Source organism: Lithobates pipiens, unplaced genomic scaffold (assembly GCF_037356315.1).
Source record: "Lithobates pipiens isolate NorthernLeopardFrog02 unplaced genomic scaffold, aLitPip1_a1.2 Scaffold_1, whole genome shotgun sequence".
NCBI lineage: Eukaryota > Metazoa > Chordata > Amphibia > Anura > Ranidae > Lithobates > Lithobates pipiens.
This window is the reverse complement of record NW_027507685.1, coordinates 91,996,065-92,023,980: the sequence shown is the minus strand read 5'-3', so window position 1 is coordinate 92,023,980 and position 27,916 is coordinate 91,996,065. Positions and strand designations below refer to the sequence as shown.

Here is a 27,916-nt window from a genome sequence, read left to right as displayed (position 1 = left end):
AGCGGTGGCAAAAAGTCACCCTCACACTGGCTCTTCCAAGCAGCATTGGACCCGTAACTATGAGGGCACCAACAGACAGAAGGTCGGTTAGCCACCACTCAAGGGACCCCCTAGAATTTCACAGAACCCTTTTTGAAAATGGCTGGTCTAGAGATTGCTATGGGTTTCTTGAGTTCTGGCTGATTGACCTCCCATTTGATGGTGCCTGCATAGTTCTGAGGCCAACACCCCTTAGCATAGCAAATGTCATGAACCCAATGACCTTTTTAACTGAAGGATGTCATTCTGACCACCACTGTAAGCAGGGCATTCTTCCCACTACTCACCAATGGATTTATTTAACAAGGGTTCTGCCAGGACCCAAAAATTATTTCATTGGTTCCAGTGAAATAAGGTTGAGAATTGCTACTATAGAGGGGCCACTGGAGTGACAGCTTTGAGTCTGCTGGGGCTGCAGACATCACATCCAAGATGGCGGCACCCAGCAGCAGTTCCAAGCTTTTGGATGTCCACATAAGGAAGACTTTTACAGATAAATAACATGTACAAAATAAGGTAAATGCACACATCTTTTGGGAAGTTTTATGTTGACATGTCATCTGATTTTTTCATGGTACCCGAAACAAGTATTCAAGCTTTCCAGTGTGAGAAGAGCCCCATTTTGAGGGTAGTTTTACATTTCCCCTGGAGTTCAGCTTTAACCACTTCCATACCGTAGGATGTCCATGAATGTCCTTAGGTCGAAGTGGTTATACGAGGATGATGCCTTCAACTACAGGCATTATCCTGATATTTTTTATTTTTTTTAAGTCTGTAATTTTCTTTGTAAAAGCCATTCGAGCGGGCGATTAGCTACTGGATTGCTTTTACAGGCAGTGGAAGGGGACATTGCCACCCACCAGTGCCTCTCCAGGCCACTCCATAAGGGATATATTTTATTTATTTTTTAAACATTTGGAAGTTCTGAGTAATTTTCTAGCATAACAAAAGTCGATTTTTACGGAGAGAAATGGCAGAATTGGCCCAGTAGAGAGAAGTGGTTAAGTGGCATACAGCATAACCCTACTTATGTAATTATACAGTATAACTGATTATTTTAGTTCTTTCGTTCAGTTTACTAGATATAGAGCCAAATACCTGAGGTGTAAATGCAAAAATGTTCTGTCGGATGCTGTACAGTTTGGAAGTTCCCAAGACGCCCATATTCCTGTATGGCCTCCCGGTCAGATGCATCTTTTTATTGCGTCCTTTGTGGAAATAAAAGTATTTATTAGATAGAAGTCCCGTGGTAAACACAACAACCGTTCCTTAACTCTGTACACTGGGTGTTGGTACGATGCAATGCATAAGTGCTTGAGAGGACCTAATGTCCCATGACTAATGACCTATGGCCTCCCATTAAAAGAAAAATATGTGCTGCGCCACCTAATCATCAGTGCATCTCTATTTACGGTTTAAAGTATATAGCAGTCTTATTGCTTCTATCAGTGTCTAGTTAAAGCTTGAAGGAGCAGTTTTTATTCTCCTCCGACTGTCCTAGGAGGCTGCATGACCCTTGACCCTCTGTCTGGACAGTGCTGATTGGGCCTGTGCTGATCCCAAAAAAAAAAAAACCTCTCTAGCAATACACATCAAACTGAGCATGTGCAGAGTGCCTCCAAGGCTCTGTTCTATCAGTAGATAGGTTGGTGACAGTAAAAGAAGGGGAGGCTCAAAGAAGACAAAGTCCCACAAATACTCGTTGATTCTGCCAGTGAAGTCCACCTGAAGTAGCTTCCTTGGCGGAGGTGGCAACAATGCCTCACTGCTCCTGAATTTGCAGCAGAGTTGCCACGCTCATGTAGGCTGTTGCCCTACAGTTGGCATGAGAAGACTTTGCAAGGGTTGTGGCTATCAGTAGCGTGGCTTCAAAAACCTGTAGCTTGCCAATTTCACCTGAACCTAGTCCCACCCACTTTCCGGATTGACAGCATTGCCTTGGTTGGTGAAACCCTTTCTGCTGTGAGCTGCAGTGTCTGGGAGGGGGAGTGTGAGACACACAAATGATGGAGTATATGGCTCCTTCAGGAAACTGATGTTTTTTGGTTACCTTATGAGGTGCATGCATCGCATAGTAACTGGATCTGGTGATTGTACATTAGATCCCAACTGAACCCTCCTAAAGTAGAATTCCTGCCTTAACCTAGCTAAGTCTTAACCACTTGACCTCCGGAAGATTCACCCCCTTTCATGACCAGGCCATTTTTGCGATATGGCATTGCGTTACTTTAACTGATAATTACACGGTCGTGCTTCGCTGTACCCAAATAAAACGTATATTAATTTTGCAGACCAGTGACACTAATACAACGATCAGTGCTTAAAGAATGCACCGTCACTATACCAATGACACTGGTAGGGAAGGTGTTAAACATCTAGGGCAATCAAAGGGTTAAACATGTGCCTAGCCGTGCCAGCCCCCTCATGACACATAGTTTGAAACTATGGGACTCAATACTTACTCTGGCAAACTCATGTCTCCATTCCTGATGCTACTCCCTCTCCTGGATAACCCAATATCCCCACCTGGCTCGGAACCACCTCACATCTTTTCTCGTGCTGGCCTGTCCATGGGTTTTCACAGGTTCGTCAGCTTCTTGGTTCCCATGCTTTCCCCCACATGGTCCTCGATCCAAGAGACCCACGAAGCTCCGCCAGCTGAATGCCATCATTATATTCAGCTGCGACACGGAATAACATCCCTCCGACATCTTGACTGCTTCCCATATCAAATGACCACCTTGAACACACCCGCCAGCATAGACCAGGTGCTCACGGCACCATCTCCATGATCTACTCCTCACTCAGTGCTGGTGGCATCTCCACTACCCTCACCTATGTGCTTAAATGGGAACATGATCTGTTCCCCATAGACCTTGCAGACTGTAAGGCCTGGTCCAGTATAGCGAAATACTCTTAACACAGCCACCTTATAGGCAGCCTTTAAGGTTCTCCTATGCTGGTACTGGGTCCCAGCATGCATCGCCATGTCAAACCCATCCTGTGGTGATGGTTGCTTCTGGGGGTGTGGTCAGCGAAGAGATGCAATACATATATGGTGGTCTTGCCCCCGTCTTGTAGGATTCTGGTCAAGGGTCTTCGGTCTCCTATCCTCCCTGTTTCACGTACCCTTTCGCAAGGAACCCAAATTTGCATTGCTCCATTGCCCGATCCCAGGTCTCTTTTCTCACCAGCAGAAACTAGCCACATACCTATTTACCGCACCTAAAACAGACAATAGCAAAGGCCTGGAAAAAGCTGTTTCATTTCCGGAGATTAAAAAAACAACCTTGACGATCCTTATGATTCATGAAAAAATGTCAGGTATCCTCCACAACTCCCATGCCAAATTTCTTAAGGTGTGGGTCCCGTGGTGGTCCTATGCATGCCCCACTTTGGACCCGACCAGTCCAGAACTCTCAAACTAATTTGACCCCACCATAAGCCTGAAAGACCTTTCTTCCACCCCCCCACCCCCTCACTGACACCAGCACCAAGATAGAGAGCACTGACACCACACCAGCACCGAGATAGAGAGCAGAGACCACACCAGCACTGAGAAAAAGGCACTGAGACCACACCAGCACCATGACAGAGAGCACTGACACCACACCAGCACCGTGCACCGTGATAGAGAGCACTGACACCACACCAGCACCGTGACAGAGAGCACTGACACCACACCAGCACCGTGACAGAGAGCACTGACACCACACCAGCACCGTGATAGAGAGCACTGACACCACACCAGCACCATGATGGAGAGCACTGACACCACACCAGCACTGTGATGGAGAGCACTGACACCAGCACCGAGATAGAGAGAGAGCACTGACACCAGCACCGAGATAGAGAGCACTGACAGCAGCACTGATACCAGCAACTCGCTGCGGGACCCAAAAATACGACACCGCTCAAACTCTTCAAACAGGAGGGTATGGGCATATAGTACGGTGTGCTTTTTTGTACAAGGAAGTGAGCCAAAAGGTAGAAAAAAGGTCTGTGTGCTCGATTAAATAAAGCGTTTATAGAGTTATGCATATACATGGTCTACTGGTCACATGTGTTGAATTCCTCCGAGATCCATGCCTCATTCATTTTATAAATGTGAGGTAGTCAACACTGTCGTGAGCTAGGCGAGTACGTTTATTGGTCACGATCCCCCCTGCTACGCTGAACGCCCTTTCGGACAGGACACTGGATGTGGGGTAAACCAACAGTTCCATTGCAAATTGGGCAAGCTCTGGCCAGAGGTCAAGCCTGCCCACCCAGTAGTCCAGGGGTTCATCACTCCTCAGAGCGTCCACATCGGCCGTTAACCCGATGTAGTCGGACACCTGTCGGTCTAGGCATTCCCTGATGCTGGATCCAGGTGACACCTGTCGATGGGTTGGCTGAAAGAATGACCTCATATCAGAAGTCACCAACACATCTTCAAACCGCCCTCTTCTTGCAGGCGCTGTTGGATTGGTACCCACAAGTCTCTCTGGGAGTGGGAATTCCTCCTCTGCCAGCGCACGCAAAAGCAGAATGCAGCAGTTGTCGAAGCAAGGTCTGTAAGTGCTCCATTCTGACAGCCCTCTGTGATGGTGATAACATTTCCGCCATTTTGTGTTTGTATCGGGGGTCTAAGTATGTTGCCATCCATTACTGGTCCTTGACCCTTATGCTTTTTATACAGGGGTCCCTGTTAAAACACTGGAGCATGAAGGCCCCCCATTTGCACTAAACTGGAAGCGGTGTGGTGGCCTGGCTCCAGCTAATCATCCAGGATAATGTCGTCGTCCTCTCCCTATCCACGCACAACAACAGGGATCCCAGAAAGGTTTAAAGCATGGTCTTCTTGCTCCTCCTCATCCGCCCGGGCACCATCCTCCTCTGACTACTCTTCTGACTCCTGTTGTTGACTTGTCTCAGATAGAGTAGCCCCCCATGGGAATTCATCCAGCATTTGCGACTTCCTCATCTTCCTGCTCCTCCACGGCTTGATCAATGACACGACGCAATGCACGCTCCATAAAGAAGGCATAAAGTACAATGTCACTGATGGCGCCATGGCTGCGACTGACCAGTTTGGTGATCTCATCAAATGGCCGCAAAATTCTGCATGCGTCGCGCATGAGCAGCAACTGGCGTGGTGAAAAAAAAAACAAGCTCCCCAGAACCTGTTCTGCCACAGAGTTCTTACAGGTAGTTGTTAACTGCGCATTTCTGCTGGAGCAGCCCATCAAGCATATAGAAGGTTGAGTTCCATCGCGTCGGGCAATCGCAAATAAGACGTCTGACCGGCAGATTGTGTCGCTGCTGAATGTCAGCAAGGCGAGCCATGGCCGTGTAAGATCTTCTGAAATGGGCCGAGATTTTCCTTGTCTGCCGCAAGATGTCCTGGACCCCAGGATATTTGACAACGAATCGCTGCACGACCAAGTTTAAGACGTGTGCCATGCATGGCATGTGCGTCATTTTGCCCTGTTTCAATGCGCTAAGCAGATTGGCACCGTTGTCACACACCACTTTACCAACTGTCAAATTGAGCGGTGTTAGCCACTGATCTGCCTGTGAACGCAAAGCTGAAAGGAGTGCCGGGGGCCAGTGTGGCTCTTGGCTTCCAGGCACAACAGATGCAGCACGGCATGGCAACGTCTCACCTGGCATGTCGAATAGGTTCTGGGGAGCTTGGGCGGCGCACCGGAAGAGACGCTAGCAGCGGAAAAGGAGGAGTCAGCCGAGGAGGAGAGGGAGGAGGATGGAGTAGGAGGAGGAGGAGGAGAAGAAGGCCTGCATGCAATCCGTGGCAGTAAAACCAAATATACATGGGTGTCACGGGTTACATGCTTGACGGCCGTCAGAAGGTTCACCCAGTGGGCAGTAAAAGTGATATACCTTCCCTGCCTGTGTTTGCTAGACCACATGTCTGTGGTCAGATGTATCTTGGCACCGACACTGTGTGCCAGAGATATATTCACTTGCCGCTGAACATGGCCATATAGCTCTGGGATGCCCTTCTGTGAGAAATACTTCCTCCCTGGGACCTTCCATTGTGGTGTTCCAATGGCCACAAATTTTTGAAAGGCCTCAGTCTGGTGCGTCCTTTCACACACCTTCTGCAATTTGCCACTTTGGCTCAAGTCTGTTGCTCCTGCCCTACCACCCCTGTGGAAGGGCCTGCCTCTTCCTCTGCTTGTCATTTTTTAAATGACCCTGTGACAAAAGTCTCTAGAGAAGTGCAGTATGTATGTGGAAGAAGGTATATAACACCACGCTTCAATCTGTCGTTTCTGGGGGCCACTGGTCTATCACACCAGTTATAATACTTTTTTTTAATTGCGATTGTCACTCTTTGTAGTATCGCTGCTGAACCACTCAGCAGTCACAATGCTGCACAGTGGAAATGCACTATACTATGCTTTCTATATGTGCAAGTATTTTATACGTGTATTACACCACTATATACTGCACACCAAATAGTACACCTATACCAGTCCTTAAAAAGGACCTTTGTGGGCCTAATAGTAGCTAGCTAGTGAATTGCAGACTGTCCCGGCTCCAAAAACCAAACTGTCCCTCCCTACACTGAGAAACGACAGCTGCAGAATCGGTCAGCAGCACTGCACTATAATATGCTTTCTATATTTGAAAGAAAGTATATTATACGTGTACAACCCTATATACTGTACACCTATAAAGGGACCTTTGTGGACCTAGTAGCTAGTGATTTGCAGACTGTCCCTGTCCAGAACACCAAACTGTCACTCAGTCCCTACACTGGTAAAAGACAGCTGCAGAATCGGGCAGCAATAAGCAGCACAGCAGTCAGCAGTGCACCATAATATACTTTCTATATTTGAAAGAAAGTATATTATACGTGTACAACCCTATATACTGTACACCTATACCAGTCCTTAAAAGGACCTTTTAGGACCTAATAGTAATAGCTAGTGATTAAACTGACTGTCCTTGCTCCACACGGTGTCCTGTCCCTAGACTGACAAAAGATAGCTGCAGAATCGGTCAGCAGTGCACTCAGCAATAACCAGCACAGCAGTGCACCAGAACCCTATATACTGTACACCTATACCAGTCCTTAAAAGGACTTTTGTGGACCTAATAGCTAGTGATTTGTCACTAGTCTGTCCCTGCTCCACACAGCAACCTCTCCCTACACTGACAAAAGACAGAATGTAAAATGGCCGCTAGATCAGGTCTATCTATAAAAAGGTAGGGGGAATGTCCAATTGCCCATGTGCTGAAATGTCTTAATTGGCTGTTCTGCACCCCATGATGGATGTGTCATCATGGGTCAAAGTTCTTCACAATGTAAACAAATATGGCTGCCACGAACAGTGCTAGAAGTCCGCCGGTTTGGCGAATCGCAAACAAGCAAAATTCGCCACGAACCGACCGCCGGGCGAACCGCAAGGCCATCTCTAATCCTAGTGCTGCCAGCACAGGACATTTTATCCCTTGCTGCAGCACTAAGAAGTTGAGAGAAAAAAAAAATGAAAATACTAAATTTATTACAGTATATTCAGCCTCACTGCATTATAGAAAAATAAAATAAAAATACAGGGTTCAAGTGGTCTTTAAAATTTTGGCAGCATAAAAAGCATAATAAAAGAACATTTAAAGTGGTTGTGAACCCTTACAAAGCGATACCCGGAAGAAGATGGACGCTCCGGACTACAGGGGACCGCGGTGGCATCGCTGGCTCCTGTGTCAGGTAAGTGATACATAATGGGCTACTATGTGATGCATAGTGGCCCATTATGCTTTGCCTTTGCAGGAAGACAAAGAGGAAGTAAACCCATCAGGGTTTACTTCCTATTTAACGTGCAACGCAAACCTGCACTGACTATACACCTATGTATGTATATGGTCATATTAACGCAACCCTGACAGGTATACTAAGCATGCCTGACAAGAAAGCTTAATTAATGTAAATAATTGCCTCTCTGGCAGCCATGTGCCGATGCGATCAGAAGAAATCTTCCTGTGAAGTCTGTGGAAACTGACACTTCCGGGAGTGTCAATCTGCTGCGTCTAGTAGCTCCACCCACTGACACTCCCCCTAAACCACTACAGGAAATAGTAAATTCACTCACCGAGCCTGGCATAAATGTGACTCAGGATCCTGGCGGGCTGGACTCTGATGGGACTCACGCTGGCCACCGTCTCCACTTCTATACCATATCTTTTAAGGATCTCCTGGATCTCTTCAGTCTCTGCCAGGATGCACACTATAGAGGCACAGAGAACAAATCACTTCCATGGTATTTCACATACTTAGGTCTTTTAATTATTCTTCATGCTATCCAAAGTTCTGGCTAGAGGTGCACTTAAAAAACAGAACTCCAGAAGATACAAACTAATGAAGACACCACTGAATGTAATTAGATATGTAGCAAGGTCCCGGACTGCCAAAGGCCTAATGGTGACCTCCAGATTTAGGGAGAGCTGACATCCGTCTGTGTAGATGGCACAAGACCCTTTTTGAATGCAAAGATTTATTGTCTCTTGAACAAGAACTGTGGGAGAGAGGGTTATGGCCAGGACACCCTTAAGTAGATGGTCCCTTAGTGGTGACAGCTCCCCCTTCTATCTCCGACCACAGCTGGTTCCCCATCTGGCAGAACCATTGCTCTCGGTTGCACTCCAATCCTGCCGTCCCAACCCTGTGCTGCTTCTCCTGCTTCTGGATAGGCCTCAGCCAGCCTAGCAGCCAGATGTCCCCAGTACAGGCCTCAGGCTGAACCCTTACAAACCACTTTGACCTACAGGTAAGCCTAGATTAAGGCTTACCTGTAGGTCCAAGAAAGATCTCTTAAACCTACATTGTTTAGGAGATATTTATAAAAAGACAGGCACCGCTGTCTACGGCGACAGCGGCATGCAGGCGCACTGAGCATGCCGCTGCTAACGGCGATATGCCGTTAGTGGCGGCTCCCGTGCGCATGCACGTGAGTGACGTCATCGATGCTCCTGCACTGTGAGTGGCCGGAGCAGAGATACCCGGAAGAAGATGGACGCTCCATACAGGGGACATCGGTGACAATTCTGGCTCCTGTGTCAGGTAAGTGACACATGATGGGCTACTATGCGATGCATAGTAGCCCATTATGCTTTACCTCTGCAGGGAGACAAAGAGGAAGTAAACCCTTATGGGTTTACTTCCTATTTAAAGAAAACCCTGCCAATTGGCTAAGACAACCCATTCATTCATAATCTGTCCTTGCTATGCCCTTGTCTTATCCAATGTCACCAGCTACCATGCCACCTAGTGACAGAAAAGAGAAGTGCAGCAATTCCAGAATTCTGGGGAAATCAATTGATTTCCTTACAATTGGCCAAGGAAACTATTGCCTGGCGACTAAATTTGATAGCAACCCTGCCTAAACAATCAGGGTGCTACATCCTTCCCCTGCCTAGGAAAACTACATCTCGGAGTTTGCAGAAAAATAATTTGAACTCTCAAGCCTAAAAGTGAATGTCCTGGCGAAAACTGGGATGGGTGGGGAAACAGGAAAGAAAAGCCTACTAACAAACATATGTAGGCATAGTGCATGCCTCCTGCAACAACCCATTAAAGAAGAATTAACCAAAAAAAAAAAAAGGTTGATTAAATCCACAAGTGCTTTTTTTTTTAAAAACTACTATTCCTATATATTGGCTTCTAAAATGTAAAAATGCAGCAATTTAGAAATTGGATGAAAGGTTTAGCACTGGGAAACACTTTTTGAAAGATAAAAAGTGCATTTTATATACAACTATATAGATCAGACCAAAATGAGGGACAAATGAGGAAAGAGGGACAGAGCTCTAAATCAGGGACAGTCCCTCGAACTCAGGGACAGTTGGGAGCTATGCAGCAGGCCAAGGGACTAAAGAAACCCCCACCAATTGGCTGAGACCCCCCATCCATTTATAACGCGACCTTGCTAAGCCCTTGTCACCAGCATAACGCCACCTAGCGACAAAAGAGAGAAGGTGCAGCAAGTCCAGAACTAGAGAGGAATCAGTGGATGTACCAACAGCTAAACAGGGCAACTACCACCTGGCAAACTAAATTTACTAGCAACCTTGCCTAACCACCAGGGTGCTACAGATGAATGCAAAAAGTATCTGAATTTGACATATTATCAATCTCTGGCAGTCCTTGTGCAGCGGGGAGCTTGGAAAGAGGATGGGAGAAGCAGCAAAAAAAAAAAAAAGCCAATCAGGGGAGCTGCAGTGCAAGTAGCATGCTGTTACAAGGAGAGAGCAGAGTGATCAAGAGATAAGCTAATTAGCCTGCTGCTTCTGTTTTCACTCTTCAAAAGTTACGAGTCAACCTGTAAGTAGAAGTAAAACAGCAGAGAAAGATCAGGTCTACTGCCCTGCTAGATAGGACTGTACTCTATGGCAGAGCTGTGTAAATCCCAGGATTGCATGGGCAGAAATACAAGTCCGTTGGCAGGTAAAACTGCTCCCTTGTATTTATTTCTTCTGTGTGTTTAGCAGTTTACCAGGAGTTCAGCTTTAAAGAGAACTCTGAATGCACAACTATAGAAGTAATAATGCCTAACCACTGAACCAAATCCGTACAGGACCTGCTAAACCATTGAGATCAAGATATGAAAAACAAATGAATTGCATTTTTATCAATAACTACAAAACAAAATATAAAAATGTTCTCTCTCGTAGAATTTTTTATTTTCAGTTTATTCATATTAATAAAATGAAATGAGACATTTCTGTTTTTTCTTTACCTTGGACGACCACATCTGGTTTGGGAACTGTAGAAAATCTCCTATTTAAAGGATCAATCTCTCCTGGAGCAAGGAAACCCTAGACAAGGAGAGAAGAAGGGGAAAAGAACATGGATTTCTTTGGAAGGAAAAGCAAAGGAGAAGGAAGGGAGAAGTAAAGAAAAGGAAAGGAGAAGTTTAGCACCCTTGTCCTAAAAACAGGGCTACAGGTAATTTTAGCTATGCTGGGTGGTAGCTAGCCTGGCTAATTTATCATTTTTAGGCTTGCTTTACACTTATGCAAATTGGATGAGGATTTCCGCTCATCCAATTCGCATAGCAGAAGATTGTGACTGGCTCTCTATGGAGCCGGTTCACACATCTCCACCACGGCTCGGGTGCAATTTGCTCAGGAGCCCTGTACGTCTTTTGGTCCATTTCAGGTCCGAATTCAGCCTAAAAGCGGACCCAAAATGGTGAATGGAGACGCACCGGACCCCTGCTGTGAACCGCTGTGTGTTTGTCAGGGCTGGGCTCAGCCCTTCCTTCTCTGAGCTGCCCGCTCAGCTGTTGGCTAATTGCCAGCTCCTATCTCTCCACAGTTACTGAGCTGTTGATGATATCCTGCCCATCAGTCCTGCTTACTTAAGCAGTCCAGAGGAGCTCTGCCTTTGCCTTGGTCAACATCACAGAAACATCTCCTGCGATCCTGTTAAAGACTTGCTTTGCTGACACCCTTCTGGCTCCAGATCCTGCTTGCTGTTCCACTACATTGATCCCCGACTTCTGGCTTGGCTCACTGTCCATTCCGGTTACTGAACTTTGGCTATGTTTTGACTAAGTTTGTTCATTTTACTTTCATTATTAAACAAGTGTGATTTAACTGTACTTCTGTCTCAGCCTGATTTCATGCTTACTGACAGTGTTCTAGTGTGAACCCAGTCTTATGAATCAAATAGGCTTCATCCTAATCCAGTTTCAGCTGTGGCTTCTCCCTTTTGTCAGTAGGTGGCACTGTCGATTCCAGCATTAGTATGAGCAGCTACAGTAAAGTCAGGTTATGAATAAACATACCTTTCTCAGCCAATCAGACTGGCTGCTATGAACGCTGGCTCAAGGTATTTGGAGAAAGTCAAGTGATCTAGGTCTTCTCCACCCAGGCGGTGGTCTGGGTGGGTGTGTGAGAAACGGCTCCTGACTTCTAGGCCCAAAGCCTGAGGCCTATCCATGAGTCCTTCTGGCTGCTAGGTCTGTTTGAGGCCTATCCAGGTGTTCGAGATTCCACAGAGGAGAGCCTGCTCAATACCTGGAAACAATGCTGACAGGGATGGAGTTCTAGAGAAGTACCAGAGTTGACTATTCATGGACCGGGGACCCATGAGGTGGCTGGGAGAGCTTCAAGAGAGAACTCATCCAAGAGAATTCTGTGTGAAAGTTCAGTTACTATAGGAGACAGCCTATCTTACAAAGTACAGATGTGCTGGTTCAGCTTAAAGGCTTTTTTCCTGTACTGCTGTCTGCCTAGTCTCGCCTTTCTGTTTAAGGAGTCTGCCTGTCTGCTGATCGTTACCATTTTTGACTAAGGGTGTCCTGTGCCCCATCCCCCCTCTCCCACACTTTCCAGTTTGTGAGAAATGAAGGGCCATTAAATTCCTGTTAAGGGGAATGTTTTCCACTTGTTCGAGAGAGAGAGAGAGAGAGAGAGAGAGAGAGAGAGAGAGAGAGAGAGAGAGAGAGAGAGAGAGAGAGAGAGAGAGAGAGAGAGAGAGAGAGAGAGAGAGAGACGCAGAGAGCGAAAAAAAAGACGCACAGAGAGAGCGAGAAAGACACAGCGAGATAGAAAAAATAGAGAGCATGTAAGAGAGAAAAAGTGCACGAGAAAGAAAAAGACAGAGAAAGTGCAAAAAAAGCGCGCAAGGGAGAGCGAGAGAAAAAGCAGGAGAGAAAGAGCCTCCACGGGAGAGAGATGAGCCGAACACACCCCACTCCCCCAGTTAGCATTCAGAACATGCGAACAGGAAAAAATTTGTACGAACATGCAAACACCGTTAAAGTCTATGGAACACAAACATGAATAATCTAAAGTGCTCATTTTGAAGGCTTATATGCATAGTATTGTCATAAAAAGTGTTTGGGGACCTGGGTCAATTAAAAAAAAAAAAAAAAAAGGTTTAAAAAACGGCCGCTTTTTCAGGAGCAGCGATTTTGATAATGCTTAAACTGAAACAATAAAAGTGTAATATTTCTTTAAATTTCATACCGGGGGGGGGTTGTGTATAGTATGCCTGTAAAGTGGGGCATGTTTCCAGTGTTTACAACAGTCTGAGAGCAAAATTAAATTTCTAAAAAGGAAAAAAAGTAATTTAAAACTGCTTAAAACTACTATAATTGTCAGTCCGGCAATAAACAAAAATATGAATCAACATTTAAGAAAAATATGAATCAACATTTAAGAAAAATAAAAAAAAAATAAAAAAAATAAAACACGTGGGGGTCCCCCTAAGGCTCCATGCACACTGAAGCTCAAAAAAGCTTTTTCTAAACGCCAGATTGCTGGCAGATAACATTGGTTGAAAAACGTGCTTTTAACGGTGTTTTGTACTAACGTTTATGGGCGTTTTCAATAAAAATACACAGAGGACACTCCAAAAATCCCACAGTGCATTCAAAACTCCCACAATGCACTGAAAAAATAGAATGCGGAACACTAAGAGAAAGGACGCAGAGAGAGAGCGCGAGAAGGGACGCAGAGAGAGAGAGAGAGCGCGAGAAGGGACGCAGAGAGAGAGAGAGCGCGAGAAGGGACGCAGAGAGAGAGAGAGAGAGAGCGAGAAGGGACGCAGAGAGAGAGAGAGAGCGCGAGAAGGGACGCAGAGAGAGAGAGAGCGCGCGCGCGAAGGGACGCAGAGAGAGAGAGAGCGCGCGCGCGAAGGGACGCAGAGAGAGAGAGAGCGCGCGCGCGAAGGGACGCAGAGAGAGAGAGAGAGCGCGAGCGCGAAGGGACGCAGAGAGAGAGAGAGAGAGCGCGAGAAGGGACGCAGAGAGAGAGAGAGAGAGCGCGAGAAGGGACGCAGAGAGAGAGAGAGAGAGAGAGCGCGAGAAGGGACGCAGAGAGAGAGAGAGAGAGAGCGCGAGAAGGGACGCAGAGAGAGAGAGAGCGCGAGAAGGGACGCAGAGAGAGAGAGAGAGCGCGAGAAGGGACGCAGAGAGAGAGAGAGAGCGCGAGAAGGGACGCAGAGAGAGAGAGAGAGCACGAGAAGGGACGCAGAGAGAGAGCGCGAGAAGGGACGCAGAGAGAGAGCGCGAGAAGGGACGCAGAGAGAGAGAGAGAGCGCGAGAAGGGACCCAGAGAGAGAGAGAGCGCGAGAAGGGACGCAGAGAGAGAGAGAGAGAGCGCGAGAAGGGACGCAGAGAGAGAGAGAGAGAGCGCGAGAAGGGACGCAGAGAGAGAGAGAGAGCGCGAGAAGGGACGCAGAGAGAGAGAGCGCGAGAAGGGACGCAGAGAGAGAGAGAGAGCGCGAGAAGGGACGCAGAGAGAGAGAGAGAGCGCGAGAAGGGACGCAGAGAGAGAGAGAGAGCGCGAGAAGGGACGCAGAGAGAGAGAGCGCGCGAGAAGGGACGCAGAGAGAGAGAGCGCGCGAGAAGGGACGCAGAGAGAGAGAGAGCGCGAGAAGGGACGCAGAGAGAGAGAGAGCGCGAGAAGGGACGCAGAGAGAGAGAGAGCGCGAGAAGGGACGCAGAGAGAGAGAGAGCGCGAGAAGGGACGCAGAGAGAGAGAGAGCGCGAGAAGGGACGCAGAGAGAGAGAGAGAGAGAGAGAGCGCGAGAAGGGACGCAGAGAGAGAGAGAGAGAGAGAGAGCGCGAGAAGGGACGCAGAGAGAGAGAGAGAGAGAGAGCGCGAGAAGGGACGCAGAGAGAGAGAGCGCGAGAAGGGACGCAGAGAGAGAGCGCGCGAGAAGGGATGCAGAGAGAGAGAGAGAGAGAGCGCGCGAGAAGGGACGCAGAGAGAGAGAGAGAGAGAGAGAGAAGGGACGCAGAGAGAGAGAGAAGGGACGCAGAGAGAGCGCGCGAAGAGGACGCAGAGAGAGCGAGCGCGCGAGAGACGCAGAGAGAGCGAGCGCGCGAGAGACGCAGAGAGAGCGAGCGCGCGAGAGACGCAGAGAGAGCGAGCGCGCGAGAGACGCAGAGAGAGCGAGCGCGCGAGAGACGCAGAGAGAGCGAGCGCGCGAGAGACGCAGAGAGAGAGAGAGCGCGAGAGACGCAGAGAGAGAGAGAGAGCGCGAGACGCAGAGAGAGAGAGAGCGCGAGAGACGCAGAGAGAGAGAGAGCGCGAGAGACGCAGAGAGAGAGAGAGCGCGAGAGACGCAGAGAGAGAGAGAGCGCGAGAGACGCAGAGAGAGAGAGAGCGCGAGAGACGCAGAGAGAGAGAGAGCGCGAGAGACGCAGAGAGAGAGAGAGCGCGAGAGACGCAGAGAGAGAGAGAGCGCGAGAGACGCAGAGAGAGAGAGAGAGAGAGAGAGAGAGAGAGAGAGCGAGCGCGAGAAGGGACGCAGAGAGAGAGAGAGAGCGCGAGAAGGGACGCAGAGAGAGAGAGAGAGAGCGCGAGAAGGGACGCAGAGAGAGAGAGAGAGAGCGCGAGAAGGGACGCAGAGAGAGAGAGAGAGCGCGAGAAGGGACGCAGAGAGAGAGAGCGCGAGAAGGGACGCAGAGAGAGAGAGAGAGAGCGCGAGAAGGGACGCAGAGAGAGAGAGAGAGCGCGAGAAGGGACGCAGAGAGAGAGAGAGAGAGAGCGCGAGAAGGGACGCAGAGAGAGAGCGCGAGAAGGGACGCAGAGAGAGAGAGAGAGAGAGAGAGAGCGTGAGAAGGGACGCAGAGAGAGAGAGAGCGCGAGAAGGGACGCAGAGAGAGAGAGAGAGAGAGAGCGCGAGAAGGGACGCAGAGAGAGAGAGAGAGAGCGCGAGAAGGGACGCAGAGAGAGAGAGAGAGCGCGAGAAGGGACGCAGAGAGAGAGAGAGAGCGCGAGAAGGGACGCAGAGAGAGAGAGCGCGAGAAGGGACGCAGAGAGAGAGAGCGCGAGAAGGGACGCAGAGGGAGAGAGCGCGAGAAGGGACGCAGAGAGAGAGAGCGCGAGAAGGGACGCAGAGAGAGAGAGCGCGCGAGAAGGGACGCAGAGAGAGAGAGAGAAGGGACGCAGAGAGAGAGAGCGCGCGAGACGCAGAGAGAGAGAGAGCGCGAGAGACGCAGAGAGAGAGAGAGCGCGAGAGACGCAGAGAGAGAGAGAGCGCGAGAGACGCAGAGAGAGAGAGAGAGCGCGAGAGACGCAGAGAGAGAGAGAGCGCGAGAGACGCAGAGAGAGCGCGAGAGACGCAGAGAGAGCGCGAGAGACGCAGAGAGAGCGCGAGAGACGCAGAGAGAGAGAGAGCGCGAGAGACGCAGAGAGAGAGAGCGCGAGAGACGCAGAGAGAGAGAGAGCGCGAGAGACGCAGAGAGAGAGAGAGCGCGAGAGAAGGAGAGAGAGAGCGCGAGAGAAGGAGAGAGAGAGCGCGAGCGACGCAGAGAGAGAGAGCGCGAGCGACGCAGAGAGAGAGAGCGCGAGCGACGCAGAGAGAGAGAGCGCGAGCGACGCAGAGAGAGAGAGCGCGAGCGACGCAGAGAGAGAGAGCGCGAGCGACGCAGAGAGAGAGAGCGCGAGCGACGCAGAGAGAGAGAGCGCGAGCGACGCAGAGAGAGAGAGCGCGAGCGACGCAGAGAGAGAGAGCGCGAGCGACGCAGAGAGAGAGAGCGCGAGCGACGCAGAGAGAGCGCGCGAGCGACGCAGAGAGAGAGAGCGCGAGAAGGGACGCAGAGAGAGAGAGCGCGAGAAGGGACGCAGAGAGAGAGAGAGAGCGCGAGAAGGGACGCAGAGAGAGAGAGAGAGCGCGAGAAGGGACGCAGAGAGAGAGAGAGAGCGCGAGAAGGGACGCAGAGAGAGAGAGAGAGCGCGAGAAGGGACGCAGAGAGAGAGAGAGAGAGAGAGAGAGAGAGCGCGAGAAGGGACGCAGAGAGAGAGAGCGCGAGAAGGGACGCAGAGAGAGAGAGAGAGAGAGAGAGAGCGCGCGAGAAGGGATGCAGAGAGAGAGAGAGAGAGAGAGAGAGAGAGAGAGAGAAGGGACGCAGAGAGAGAGAGAGAGCGCGAGAAGGGACGCAGAGAGAGAGAGCGCGAGAAGGGACGCAGAGAGAGAGAGCGCGAGAAGGGACGCAGAGAGAGAGAGCGCGAGAAGGGACGCAGAGAGAGAGAGCGCGAGAAGGGACGCAGAGAGAGAGAGCGCGAGAAGGGACGCAGAGAGAGAGAGCGCGAGAAGGGACGCAGAGAGAGAGAGCGCGAGAAGGGACGCAGAGAGAGAGAGCGCGAGAAGGGACGCAGAGAGAGAGAGCGCGAGAAGGGACGCAGAGAGAGAGAGCGCGAGAAGGGACGCAGAGAGAGAGAGCGCGAGAAGGGACGCAGAGAGAGAGAGCGCGAGAAGGGACGCAGAGAGAGAGCGCGAGAAGGGACGCAGAGAGAGAGCGCGAGAAGGGACGCAGAGAGAGAGAGCACGAGAGAGCAGGAGAGAGAGAACGAGAGAGAGCACGAGAGAGCAGGAGAGAGAGAACGAGAGAGCAGGAGAGAGAGAGAGAAAGAGAGAGCGCGCGCGAGAGAGAACGAGAGAGCGCGCGCGAGAGAGAACGAGAGAGCGCGCGCGAGAGAGAACGAGAGAGCGCGCGCGAGAGAGAACGAGAGAGCGCGCGCGAGAGAGAACGAGAGAGCGCGCGCGAGAGAGAACGAGAGAGCGCGCGCGAGAGAGAACGAGAGAGCGCGCGCGAGAGAGAACGAGAGAGCGCGCGCGAGAGAGAACGAGAGAGCGCGCGAGAGAGAGAACGAGAGAGCGCGCGCGCGCGAGAGAGAGAGAGAGAACGAGAGAGCGCGCGCGCGCGAGAGAGAGAGAGAGAACGAGAGAGCGCGCGCGCGAGAGAGAGAGAACGAGAGAGCGCGCGCGCGCGAGAGAGAACGAGAGAGCGCGCGCGCGCGAGAGAGAACGAGAGAGCGCGCGAGAGAGAGAACGAGAGAGCGCGCGCGCGCGAGAGAGAGAGTGAATGAGAGAGCGCGCGCGCGAGAGAGAGAGAGAACGAGAGAGCGCGCGCGCGAGAGAGAGAACGAGAGAGCGCGCGCGCGAGAGAGAGAACGAGAGAGCGCGCGCGCGAGAGAGAGAACGAGAGAGCGCGCACAGAGAGAACGAGAGAGGCGCACAGAGAGAACGAGAGAGGCGCACAGAGAGAACGAGAGAGGCGCACAGAGAGAACGAGAGAGGCGCACAGAGAGAACGAGAGAGGCGCACAGAGAGAACGAGAGAGGCGCACAGAGAGAACGAGAGAGGCGCACAGAGAGAACGAGAGAGGCGCACAGAGAGAACGAGAGAGGCGCACAGAGAGAACGAGAGAGGCGCACAGAGAGAACGAGAGAGGCGCACAGAGAGAACGAGAGAGGCGCACAGAGAGAACAAGAGAGGCGCACAGAGAACGAGAGAGGCGCACAGAGAGAACGAGAGAGGCGCACAGAGAGAACGAGAGAGGCGCACAGAGAGAACGAGAGAGGCGCACAGAGAGCAAGAGAGAGGTGCACAGAGAGAACGAGAGAGGTGCAGAGAGCAAGAGAGTGTTTAAGAGAGAAAAAAGGAGGCAGAGAGAGAGCACGAGAAAGAGAAAAAGACAGAGCGTGCAGGAGAGAGATGTAGGGGAGACTTTGTGAAAGAAAGAAAATGATAACAAGAGCAAACCAGTGAGGAAGAACAAAAAAGGGGGGGGGGATGTTGAAAGAAAAAAAAAAAACAGAGGGGGAACTGCAGAGAAAGAAAGAGCAAGAGCAGGAGCAAAAGAAAGGTATGTGTAGAAAGAGAAGATAGAAAAAATAAAATAAAAACAACGTGGAGAGAGCAAGAGAAGGAAAAATAAAAAAAAAATAAAAAAATAAATAAAAGATAGGGAGGGGCCAAAAGAAACATCGACATCATAGAGGGGGGAGAAAGACGTGTAGAGTCAAGGGGGGGGGGGGGGGGGGCATGCAGAGAGATCCCGAGATAAGGGTAGAGGAGACACGCGGTTGATTACCTCAGACATCAGACATCCTAAAATATAAAGTGATTGCCCCCACATATGTGGAAGTTTCCCCATGGCTATTCGGTCTACAGAGTGCGGATTTCTATACTCTTCTTCCACCTGAAAAAAAAAAGGGGGGAAAATCTCTAATTCCCAGAATATTGCCCCTCTCTAATACTGGCCCAGCAATTTTCATGTCGGCTGACCTTCTCCTCGGGAACACTGTACAATTCTGGAACTAGGTGGATACCGTTCTTCCCCTTGATGAGGACGCCTTCCAGAGCCTCTCTGTATTCCTGCACCTGGGAGGAGGAAAAACACAAATACATTTTTTTTTTTAAAAAGGGACGTGTTCACTTCCAGTTTACCAGGTTCCAACTTTACACACCTGCCAGGCCTCACCTGTTCCAAATCACCGATGAAAATGCCATCGAGGATTAAATATGTCCAAAACAGAGGCCACTCACACTCAATATTCTCAAACAGCTTCAGCTCTGCCGGCTCATAATACAGCCGGGTTGGATCCTGAACAATGTTCATCAGAAAGAATTTTTCAGGTATACAAAAAACACACAATAAAAATGTTACAGTAAATGAAGACAGCGTATATAAAGTCTAAAAAGGAATATCTAGTCACTTTTAGATCGCCGAACAATAATATTTGGGGAGGGCTTATACCTCTTTTGGAGTACGATATCCGTCACGCAGAAATCGACAACAACCATACCGACCCTGTGCAATAGAAAAAAAAGACACTGATCAAAAGAAAACAACAATAAAATTGGGGCATACTACTTTAATACAGCAGTGAAATAAATACATGAAGGAGGATGGGGGCAGGCAGATGAGAAAAACTAAATCTTAAGAGGAGAAATCTGGTCACAGGATATGAAGACACAATCCAAATCACAACATTTCTGTGTAGTTTATTTTTTTTACTTATTGCTATATATTATATACTCTGATTCCTCTTGTATTGAATTGTATTGTAACTTTACTGTCCGCCTTCACTTTGTAAAGAGCTGCAAAACTGTTGGCACTATATAAATCCTAAAATAATCATTAATATTTATTTTACTACTTAATTTTTTTTTTTTTATAATATTAATTTAATATTTTTTGTGTTTTTTCTTTTAAAATTCCCACACCCCTTGCAAACTAACAAAAGCCAATAACTGACCCTCCCCCATTCTCTGGCATCTCTCCCTGTCTTATATTCACACCCCTCCCCTCATCCACACTATTTACTCTACAAATCTCTCCTGAACACATACTGCCTGCAGTCATACTTTCCTCAGTCCTCTCCTATGGATACTGACCATTGACATTTGTGCTGCACTCTTCTCATGTGATACTGCCCACTGTCATACCCTCCACACCCATCTCCTGTATGGACTGCCCACTGTCATACCCTCCACACCTCTCTCCTGTAAATACTGCCCTTTGTCATACCCTCCACACCCTTTTTCTGTACTTACTGCTCACGATCATACCCTTCACAATCCTCTTCTGTAAATACTTGCCCGCTATCATCCCCTACAAACTCCTCTCCTGTACATAATGCCCACTGTCATCCCATCCACACTCCTCTCCTGTAAATACTGCCCACTGTCACCCCCAACACATCCCTCTCCTATACATACTGCCCACTGTCATACCCTCCACACTCCTGTGCTGTACATACTAACTGCTGTCATACCTTCCACATTCCTCTCCTGTACTTACTGCCCACTGTCAAACCCTCTCCCCACTCCTCTCCTGTACATACTGCTCACTTTCATACACTCTACATTCCTCTTCTGTAAACACTGCCCACCGTCATACCCTCCACACTCCTCTCTTGTACATACTGCCCACACTGGCATACCCTCTACACTCCTCTGCTGTACATACTGCCCACTGGCATACCATCCACACCCTTCTCCTGTACATACTGCCCACTCATTCCCTACACACTTCATTTCTGTACATACTGCCCACTGTCATACCATCCCACACTCCTCTCATGTACATACTGTCCATTGACATACCCTCCACACCCCTCTCCTGTACACATACTTGCCTCTGTCGTACCCTCTCCATTCCTCTCCTATAGATATCTTCCTCAGTTCTATGCTGTGTACTCCTCTCTTGCAGATACTAGCCAACATCATCTCCTACTCCGCTATAGATACTGCTCAATGTCATTCCCTTCACTTCTCTCTTGTACTCATACTGCCTGATGCCATACCTTCTTCCATCTACCCTTATGGACAATGTCCACTGTCATACCCTTTGCACTCCTATCCTATACTCCGAAAATATGGATTTCCTCCTTCACTACTAAAAATTGTACACTTTGTTTCCATTTCTTATAGATTGGGATTTTGTTTTTTCTCTGCAGTGCAACTGAAGCATATTCTTTATCCCGAAGGTATAAGGAGCTGCATCAAAATTAATAGTCTGGGCATGAAGCTGGAAAGGAAATAGGAGGACTAATGCAACCCTACCAAATCTGGTAAAGGAATTATGGAACCAAAAGAGAAGGATGTACATAGGTTCATATTTCAATGAAATGATACCTGTAACTTGTTAATGATTTCCTGTTTTGTGATGTACACTAACTGAGCGTCCTCCACGGCAAAGGCTGGAAAGGAAATGACGGAAAAAACACCAGCATCTATCTCCTTGGATGTGGAAGCTCTGGGAAGCATGGACTGAAGAATAGACTATAAAAAAGAGGAAAATGGTTACTAAGGGGCAGAAACAAGGATAACAAAAGTACAGGGTGTCACCGTACCTGACAGTGCTGGATCTCATCAGACAACACATGGATAACAGACTGGGGGCCACCTTTAGCACCAAACAAATTCAGCTCATCCAATGCTTCCAGGGCAGCCTGGGGAAGAGATGGATTTTTATCATAAAGCCATAAGATGTGCAAAAACGGAGCATCAGAAAGCTGGAGATAAGCAACAAGGGAGCACCTCGCTCACCCGACCAGCAAGGGAGCACCACCTCGCTTATTCAGCCAACAGGGCAGCAATGCCTTCTTCACACAACTAGCAAGGAAGCACCACCTTGCTCATGCCAGCCAAGCAAGGGGGGGGCACACCACCTTGCTCATGCCAGCCAAGCAAGGGGGGGGGGGGACACCACCTTACTCATGCCAGCCAAGCAAGGGGGGGGCACCACCTTGCTCAGCTCAGCCAAGAAAGGGGGTAACCACCTTGCTCAGCCAAGAAAGGGATTAACCCCCTTGCTCATCCCAGCCAAGCAAGGGGGTCACCACCTTGCTCATCCCAGCCAAGCAAGGGGGTCACCTCCTTGCTCATCCCAGCCAGCAAGGGGGTCACCTCCTTGCTCATCCCAGCCAGCAAGGGGGTCACCCCCTTGCTCATCCCAGCCAACAAGGGGGTCACCCCCTTGCTCATTCCAGCCAACAAGGGGGTCACCACCTTGCTCATTCCAGCCAACAAGGGGGTCACCACCTTGCTCATTCCAGCCAACAAGGGGGTCACCACCTTGCTCATCCCGATTAGCAAGGGAGAGAGAATTTGACCCTCTAGCTAGCAAGAGATTTACATCACGCTCATTTGTCATGCAAGGGAGCAGCACCTTGCTGATCTTGGCAAGTGAATGAGCAAGAGACACATTGCTCATCTGGCCAGGGAGGTGTCACCAGTGATAAGATAGTGTTTATGGGGCTTTAAGGGTCATGGCTATCAGATTTCTGCCAATTTTTTCTTTCAGATTTACCAAAACCATATCATATGAGGTCAAACCTTAGGAGTTTCAATAAAGTACTGGATAAGGGATTTTAAGGGTACATATTTCAAATATACACTACAACGTATTATTATAAAAATAAAATTCTATTTATACATAACACTCAAATAAAAAGATGGATACAGACATATATTTAGAGTCATAGGTATATACACAAAATCCCTATTAGCGACATCGTTAATGCTGCAATCTCACACTTAAAAGACCACGTCCAAAAACTTCTACATGTTTCGCCAAAAGCGGCTTCATCAGGAAAAATTTACGAAGTAGTTCAAAAGTAATTTTTAGATAAATTCTGGTATATAAATTCTCAACCTTAGGTGTATAGAAAAGAGAAATAAAACAAATAAAGAACAAACATAAACAGCATTATATCAGTCCAAGATAGCCACATGAAACCCCATCGGGAACATCCATATCAGATGTAGTCTCCCACCTGTAAAGAGCGATAGCAAGATAGACTCCATTGTTGTGATATGGCTAACCAGAGTGACTCCATCTTTATAAGTTCATATAAGAGTAACTTGGGTTAACCTATTAGTTAGTTTAAACTCTGTATTTACAGACTGTAGCAGTTTTCCTATAAAGCATACATATAAGAAATATAGCTTGCAGAAGCAGTTTTATTCTGTACTGTCTAAAGAAATTGTGTCACAATATGTCTGGGCTACAGAACTGATGACTGTGACTCATGAAAGCAGATGACATAATTAATGATATGTAATGTACACCTCTGTATTAACCACACCCATGTTCTATGCAATGATTGGCTGATAATGGTGCATATAAAATTGTAGACCCGCCCAGAATAAACCAGACAACCCCTGAAAACCAATCTTGACTCATCTCTTCTTGTGTTCAGCAAGAGGTTGTCTCCTTAGTCTGCAGTGCCAAGTAGGGTTTTCGTAAGTTATTTAGGTTCCCCGTCAGGTTTTTATATAGCGTCAGGGACCCCCATATACTACCTAATAAAAAGTTTTAATCCCCTGATTGCCCCCAGGTAACCATTTCACCAGTGATCACTGTATAAGTGTTACGGGTGACGCTGGTTAGTTAGTTTGCCTTTTATAGCATCAGGGCACCCACCATTTATTACCCAATAAAGGTTTAACTCCCCGATCACCCGGCGGGTGATATCAATTAGGTTTTAGGGTCAGATAGGATATATGTCGCCCCAGGCAGCGCTAGGTTAGTGCCAGTACCGCTAACACCCACGCGCAAAGCATACACCTCCCGTAGTGGTATAGTATCTGAACAGATCAATATCTGATCAGATCTATATTAGCGTCCCCAGCAGTTTAGGGTTCCAAAAAAACGCATTGTTAGCAGGATCAGCCCAGATACCTGCTAGCACCTGCGTTTTGCCCATCCGCCCAGCCCACCCAAGTGCAGTATTGATCGATCACTGTCACTTACAAAACACTAAACACATAACTGCAGCGTTAACTGCATGGACTCAACATGCCTCTCAGTAAATAGCTTAGGGTGTCTACTTTCCAAAATGGGGTAATTTGGGGGGGGGGGGGGGGGGGGTTGTGTTATTTTGGCATTTTATGGCCTTCGAAACAGTGATAGGTAGTGAGGAGTGAAATCAAAAATTTGCACCCTTAGAAATCCTGAAGGCAGTGATTGGTTTTCGGGGTGCCGTATGTGGCTAGACTCCCAAAAAGTCCCACACATGTGGTATCCCCGTACTCAGGAGAAGCAGTAGAATATATTTTGGGGTGCAATTCTACATATAACTATGGCATGTGTGAGCAATATATCATTTAGTGACAACTTTTTGTAATTTTTTTTTTTTTTCATTATTCAATCACTTGGGACAAAAAAAAAAATATTCAATGGGCTCAACATGCCTCTCAGCCATTTCCTTGGGGCGTCTACTTTCCAAAATTGGGTCATTTAGGGGGGGTTTGTACTGGCCCTGCCATTTTAGCACCTCAAGAAATGAGATAGGCAGTCGTAAATTAAAAGAGGTGTAAATTCCAGAAAATGTACTCTAGTTTGTAGACGCTATAATTCTTTGTGCAAATAAATATACGCTTATTGACATTTTTTTTTACTAAAGACATGTGGCTGAATACATTTTGCCTAAATGTATGACTAAAATTGAGTTTATTCGATCTTTCTTATAACAAAAAGTTTTCAGTCTTTTTCCATTTATATCGTAAAAAATAAAAATCGCAGAGGCAATCAAATTCCATCTAAAGAAAGCTCTATTTGTGGGAAGAAAAGGACGCAAATTTTTGTTTGGGTACAACATTGCATGACCGCACAATTGCCAGTTAAAGCAGTGCAGTGAGAAATTGTAAAAAGACCTCTGGTCCTTAGGCTGACAATTGGTCCGGGGCTTAAGTGGTTAAAGTAATAAGATATCTGTTGTGTTGTGTGGGATACAGGGCTGTATGGGGTAAGGCAGCCCCTGTTTTCACTGTTATATGATGTCCCAAAAGTGGAAAATTAGATTAGCGTGAAGTAAATTTCCCTTGTTATGTTTAGGTATCATGGAAAGGGTAAGTACTGTTATATGCATGTTCATATAAGTTTGCTAAGGTATTCTTTGAAGAGATAATGATATAGTATATGAATAATAGGACTTCTCCCCTTTGCTAGTATGTTGGTTATAGAGCTCTGAAATGACAGGTGCTTGATTCTGCTTGAAAAGTGCATAATTTGTTTGCACATGTTTAACATGTGTTTTGGTAACTCTTGGAAGGGTATCAGAATGGTATTTTTTGCAGTTTGTAAAAGGGATGCGTTTTAGATGGGAGGAGGTTGAAGGTAGGTGGGTGTTTTGGAGAATGTCCAGGTGTGATGAGATTAAGTGAGTAGGGTGTTAATTAAGAACATCCTACATTGTTGAGGGTAAGGTAAGTGAAGTAAGAAGGTAAAAGAGAGATTTGAGTTATTTTTTAAATTAAGGTGTGCATTTTGCAAGGTTTATCAATGCATTGTTCTTTTTAGACAAGCCGATTTCAAAGCCGTTTTAAAAACGGACACCTAGAGAAAGAAAAAAAAGTGAAGGAAAATACTTTTAAAAAGGGGAAGTTAGCAGTCAGAGTTTGTTTGAGATTTAAAGGGGACATTTTACTGGCATTGCATACCGAGCTTGAGGGATATTTTCTCATGTTTGCTGTAGCAATGTGGAGATATTTGTGATAATTTATGGATCATGAAGTATCTTTGAGGAAACGATTTTAAAGGACAGCCGAGATAGGAGGTTTTAAGCAGGTAAGGAAATTAACACAGAGAGAGTTTTGTTTAAAATAAGGATTTTTAAAAAGTGTCACAGCTAGTTTCATTTGGATCAGATAAAAGGTGTTGTTAAAATAAGGATTTTTTGTGTAGAATTAACCTGTTTGTTGATTGTTTATTGTTGTTTGCTGAAGTTATAATGAGTCGGTATAGGTGGGTTGGTAGAATGTGCAGATCAGTGCAGATCCCCGTTTGGCAACAGGCACGGGAAAAGGTTCAACCAAGGGTAAAAAGAGAGCGCTGGTGGGGAAGCTAGAACCCTTGTTGAAAGCACCCCACCTCGTGCAATGAGCAGCCCTGGGGCTGGGGTCTCGTGAGACTTTTGCAGGATTACGGTACCGGAGATTCATAGAGACACCAAGATGTTGGTTTATTGGGCAGTGATTAAACTGCTGCTGGATGCACTGACAGGGGGACATGGTTACGGTTTTGGAGGGGTCTGAGTGAGGTAGAGGGAGATTATGAATCTTCCTCCTTCCCCCTCGGATTCCCTCATCCCTCCCCGATTCTCCACCTCTGAGCTGGTGGGTTTGGGGGTGTGAATCCTGACATGGATCTCTGGTGAGGAGCTAGGGTCGCAGCTTCATGGACTGACTATTTCTGTGTTGATCAGTGAAGATTCTCAGAGTGCAGAGATCATCGGAGGGAGAACATGTTTAAACACTTCTCCCGCAACTGTTTCTGTTTCATGGACTGCTTGTGGACTGTGATCAGTGGCAATCCTTGGGGTCGCCCTGTTTGCAGTTTCATAAGACGGACACCTAGGTAGAGGAAAGTTAATAGAGAGAAATGCTTAATTTTATGTGTATGTGAATTTTTGTCTTGTCTTGGAATTCCAATTTAGAGTAAATGATGGTTTTTGTTTTCTGAATTCAGATAAATTGTTGGGTAGTTGATATATGTCCTATGATCCAGCCATGACAGAGTGTTGCTAAAGTGGGCAGGTGCAAGGGACAGAGTAGGGTACTCATCTGTGTGTGGTGCTTTAAGAGGATTGAATCACGGATTTGGACAGAGACAGATTACTATTTGAGTGATCCCTCCTGTCCAAAGTACTGTTTAGCACAATGCAGGGAGGTACATATCAGCTCGCAGAGATCTGCTATTTTGTTTTGGGTGGAAGAGGGGAACAAACCACCAACCATGCCTTTTGTGGGGAGCATACTTCTATATTTGCATTTCATAGTCAGCGAGTCAGAGAGACTTGCGGAGGTGGAGAATGAATGTTAAAGAAGGATTTGATTCAGAAAAGTTATCTATAAAAAAGGTACATGTTTATTGTTAAAATGTTGCAACTAGTGTCAGTCTATTCATGAAAAGTGTTGGGCATATATTAAGCCCATGCCCACTCCATAGTAAATTGGGAACATTAAAAGGGGAATGCAACATGTCACTGATGACATATGTATGCGCTGGTACCAAATGTTTTTTTTTAAAGGAGTCTGATCAGATACAAATTTTTTAGAGTCTGACTTTAAGACTGTTTTGGGTGTGGTTGCCTATCCTTACATTATTGAAGTTAAAAGGTGTTTTTTTCTGATAACAGCAAATGTGCTATATTTGTGCAAATTTTTAATAAATTTTTTTTAAAATTTTTAATTTTTGTGCAAAGTTTTAAAAGTGTTTAAGCTGTATTAACAATGATTTTAAAATATTGATTTTGACAGGGTTGAGAATATTATAATTAAGAGTCCAGAATTTGAAAGTAAACAAAAGGGAAGTTGTATATTCCAGGCGCTACGCCAGAGGAATTGGGGTTAGTAAAGAAAAAGAGAAGTAACTGTGTTGTGTAATTCCGGACACTAGAGAGAAAAATATTAAGGTTTGAAGGGGTTATGGACAAATGAAGGATGAATGGAATGGCCAAATTAATGTGGAATGAGAGAGTGGTTGTATTGTGCTTAACGAACACACAGGGTATCATTTCGATTAGTAAAAATATTTTAAGTGTGTGTCTGGAATGTGCACAACAAGTTGTCTCATATTGTGTTTAGGCCCATGTTATATTTTCCCTAAAAGTT

The 27,916-nt window shown here is 47.3% G+C and overlaps 1 protein-coding gene across 1 annotated transcript in view; it reads right to left on the bottom strand.

The window, feature by feature from the left end:
- PHKA1 (phosphorylase kinase regulatory subunit alpha 1) overlaps positions 1–27,916 on the bottom strand; it is a 140,602-nt gene that overhangs the window by 63,623 nt on the left and 49,063 nt on the right. Inside the window, 9 exon segments of the mRNA XM_077485894.1 lie at positions 1,138–1,247; positions 8,142–8,276; positions 10,785–10,863; positions 18,885–18,992; positions 19,079–19,174; positions 19,275–19,397; positions 19,551–19,604; positions 21,434–21,580; positions 21,652–21,750. Of these exon segments, the coding sequence (XP_077342020.1) occupies positions 1,138–1,247; positions 8,142–8,276; positions 10,785–10,863; positions 18,885–18,992; positions 19,079–19,174; positions 19,275–19,397; positions 19,551–19,604; positions 21,434–21,580; positions 21,652–21,750 (951 nt within the window).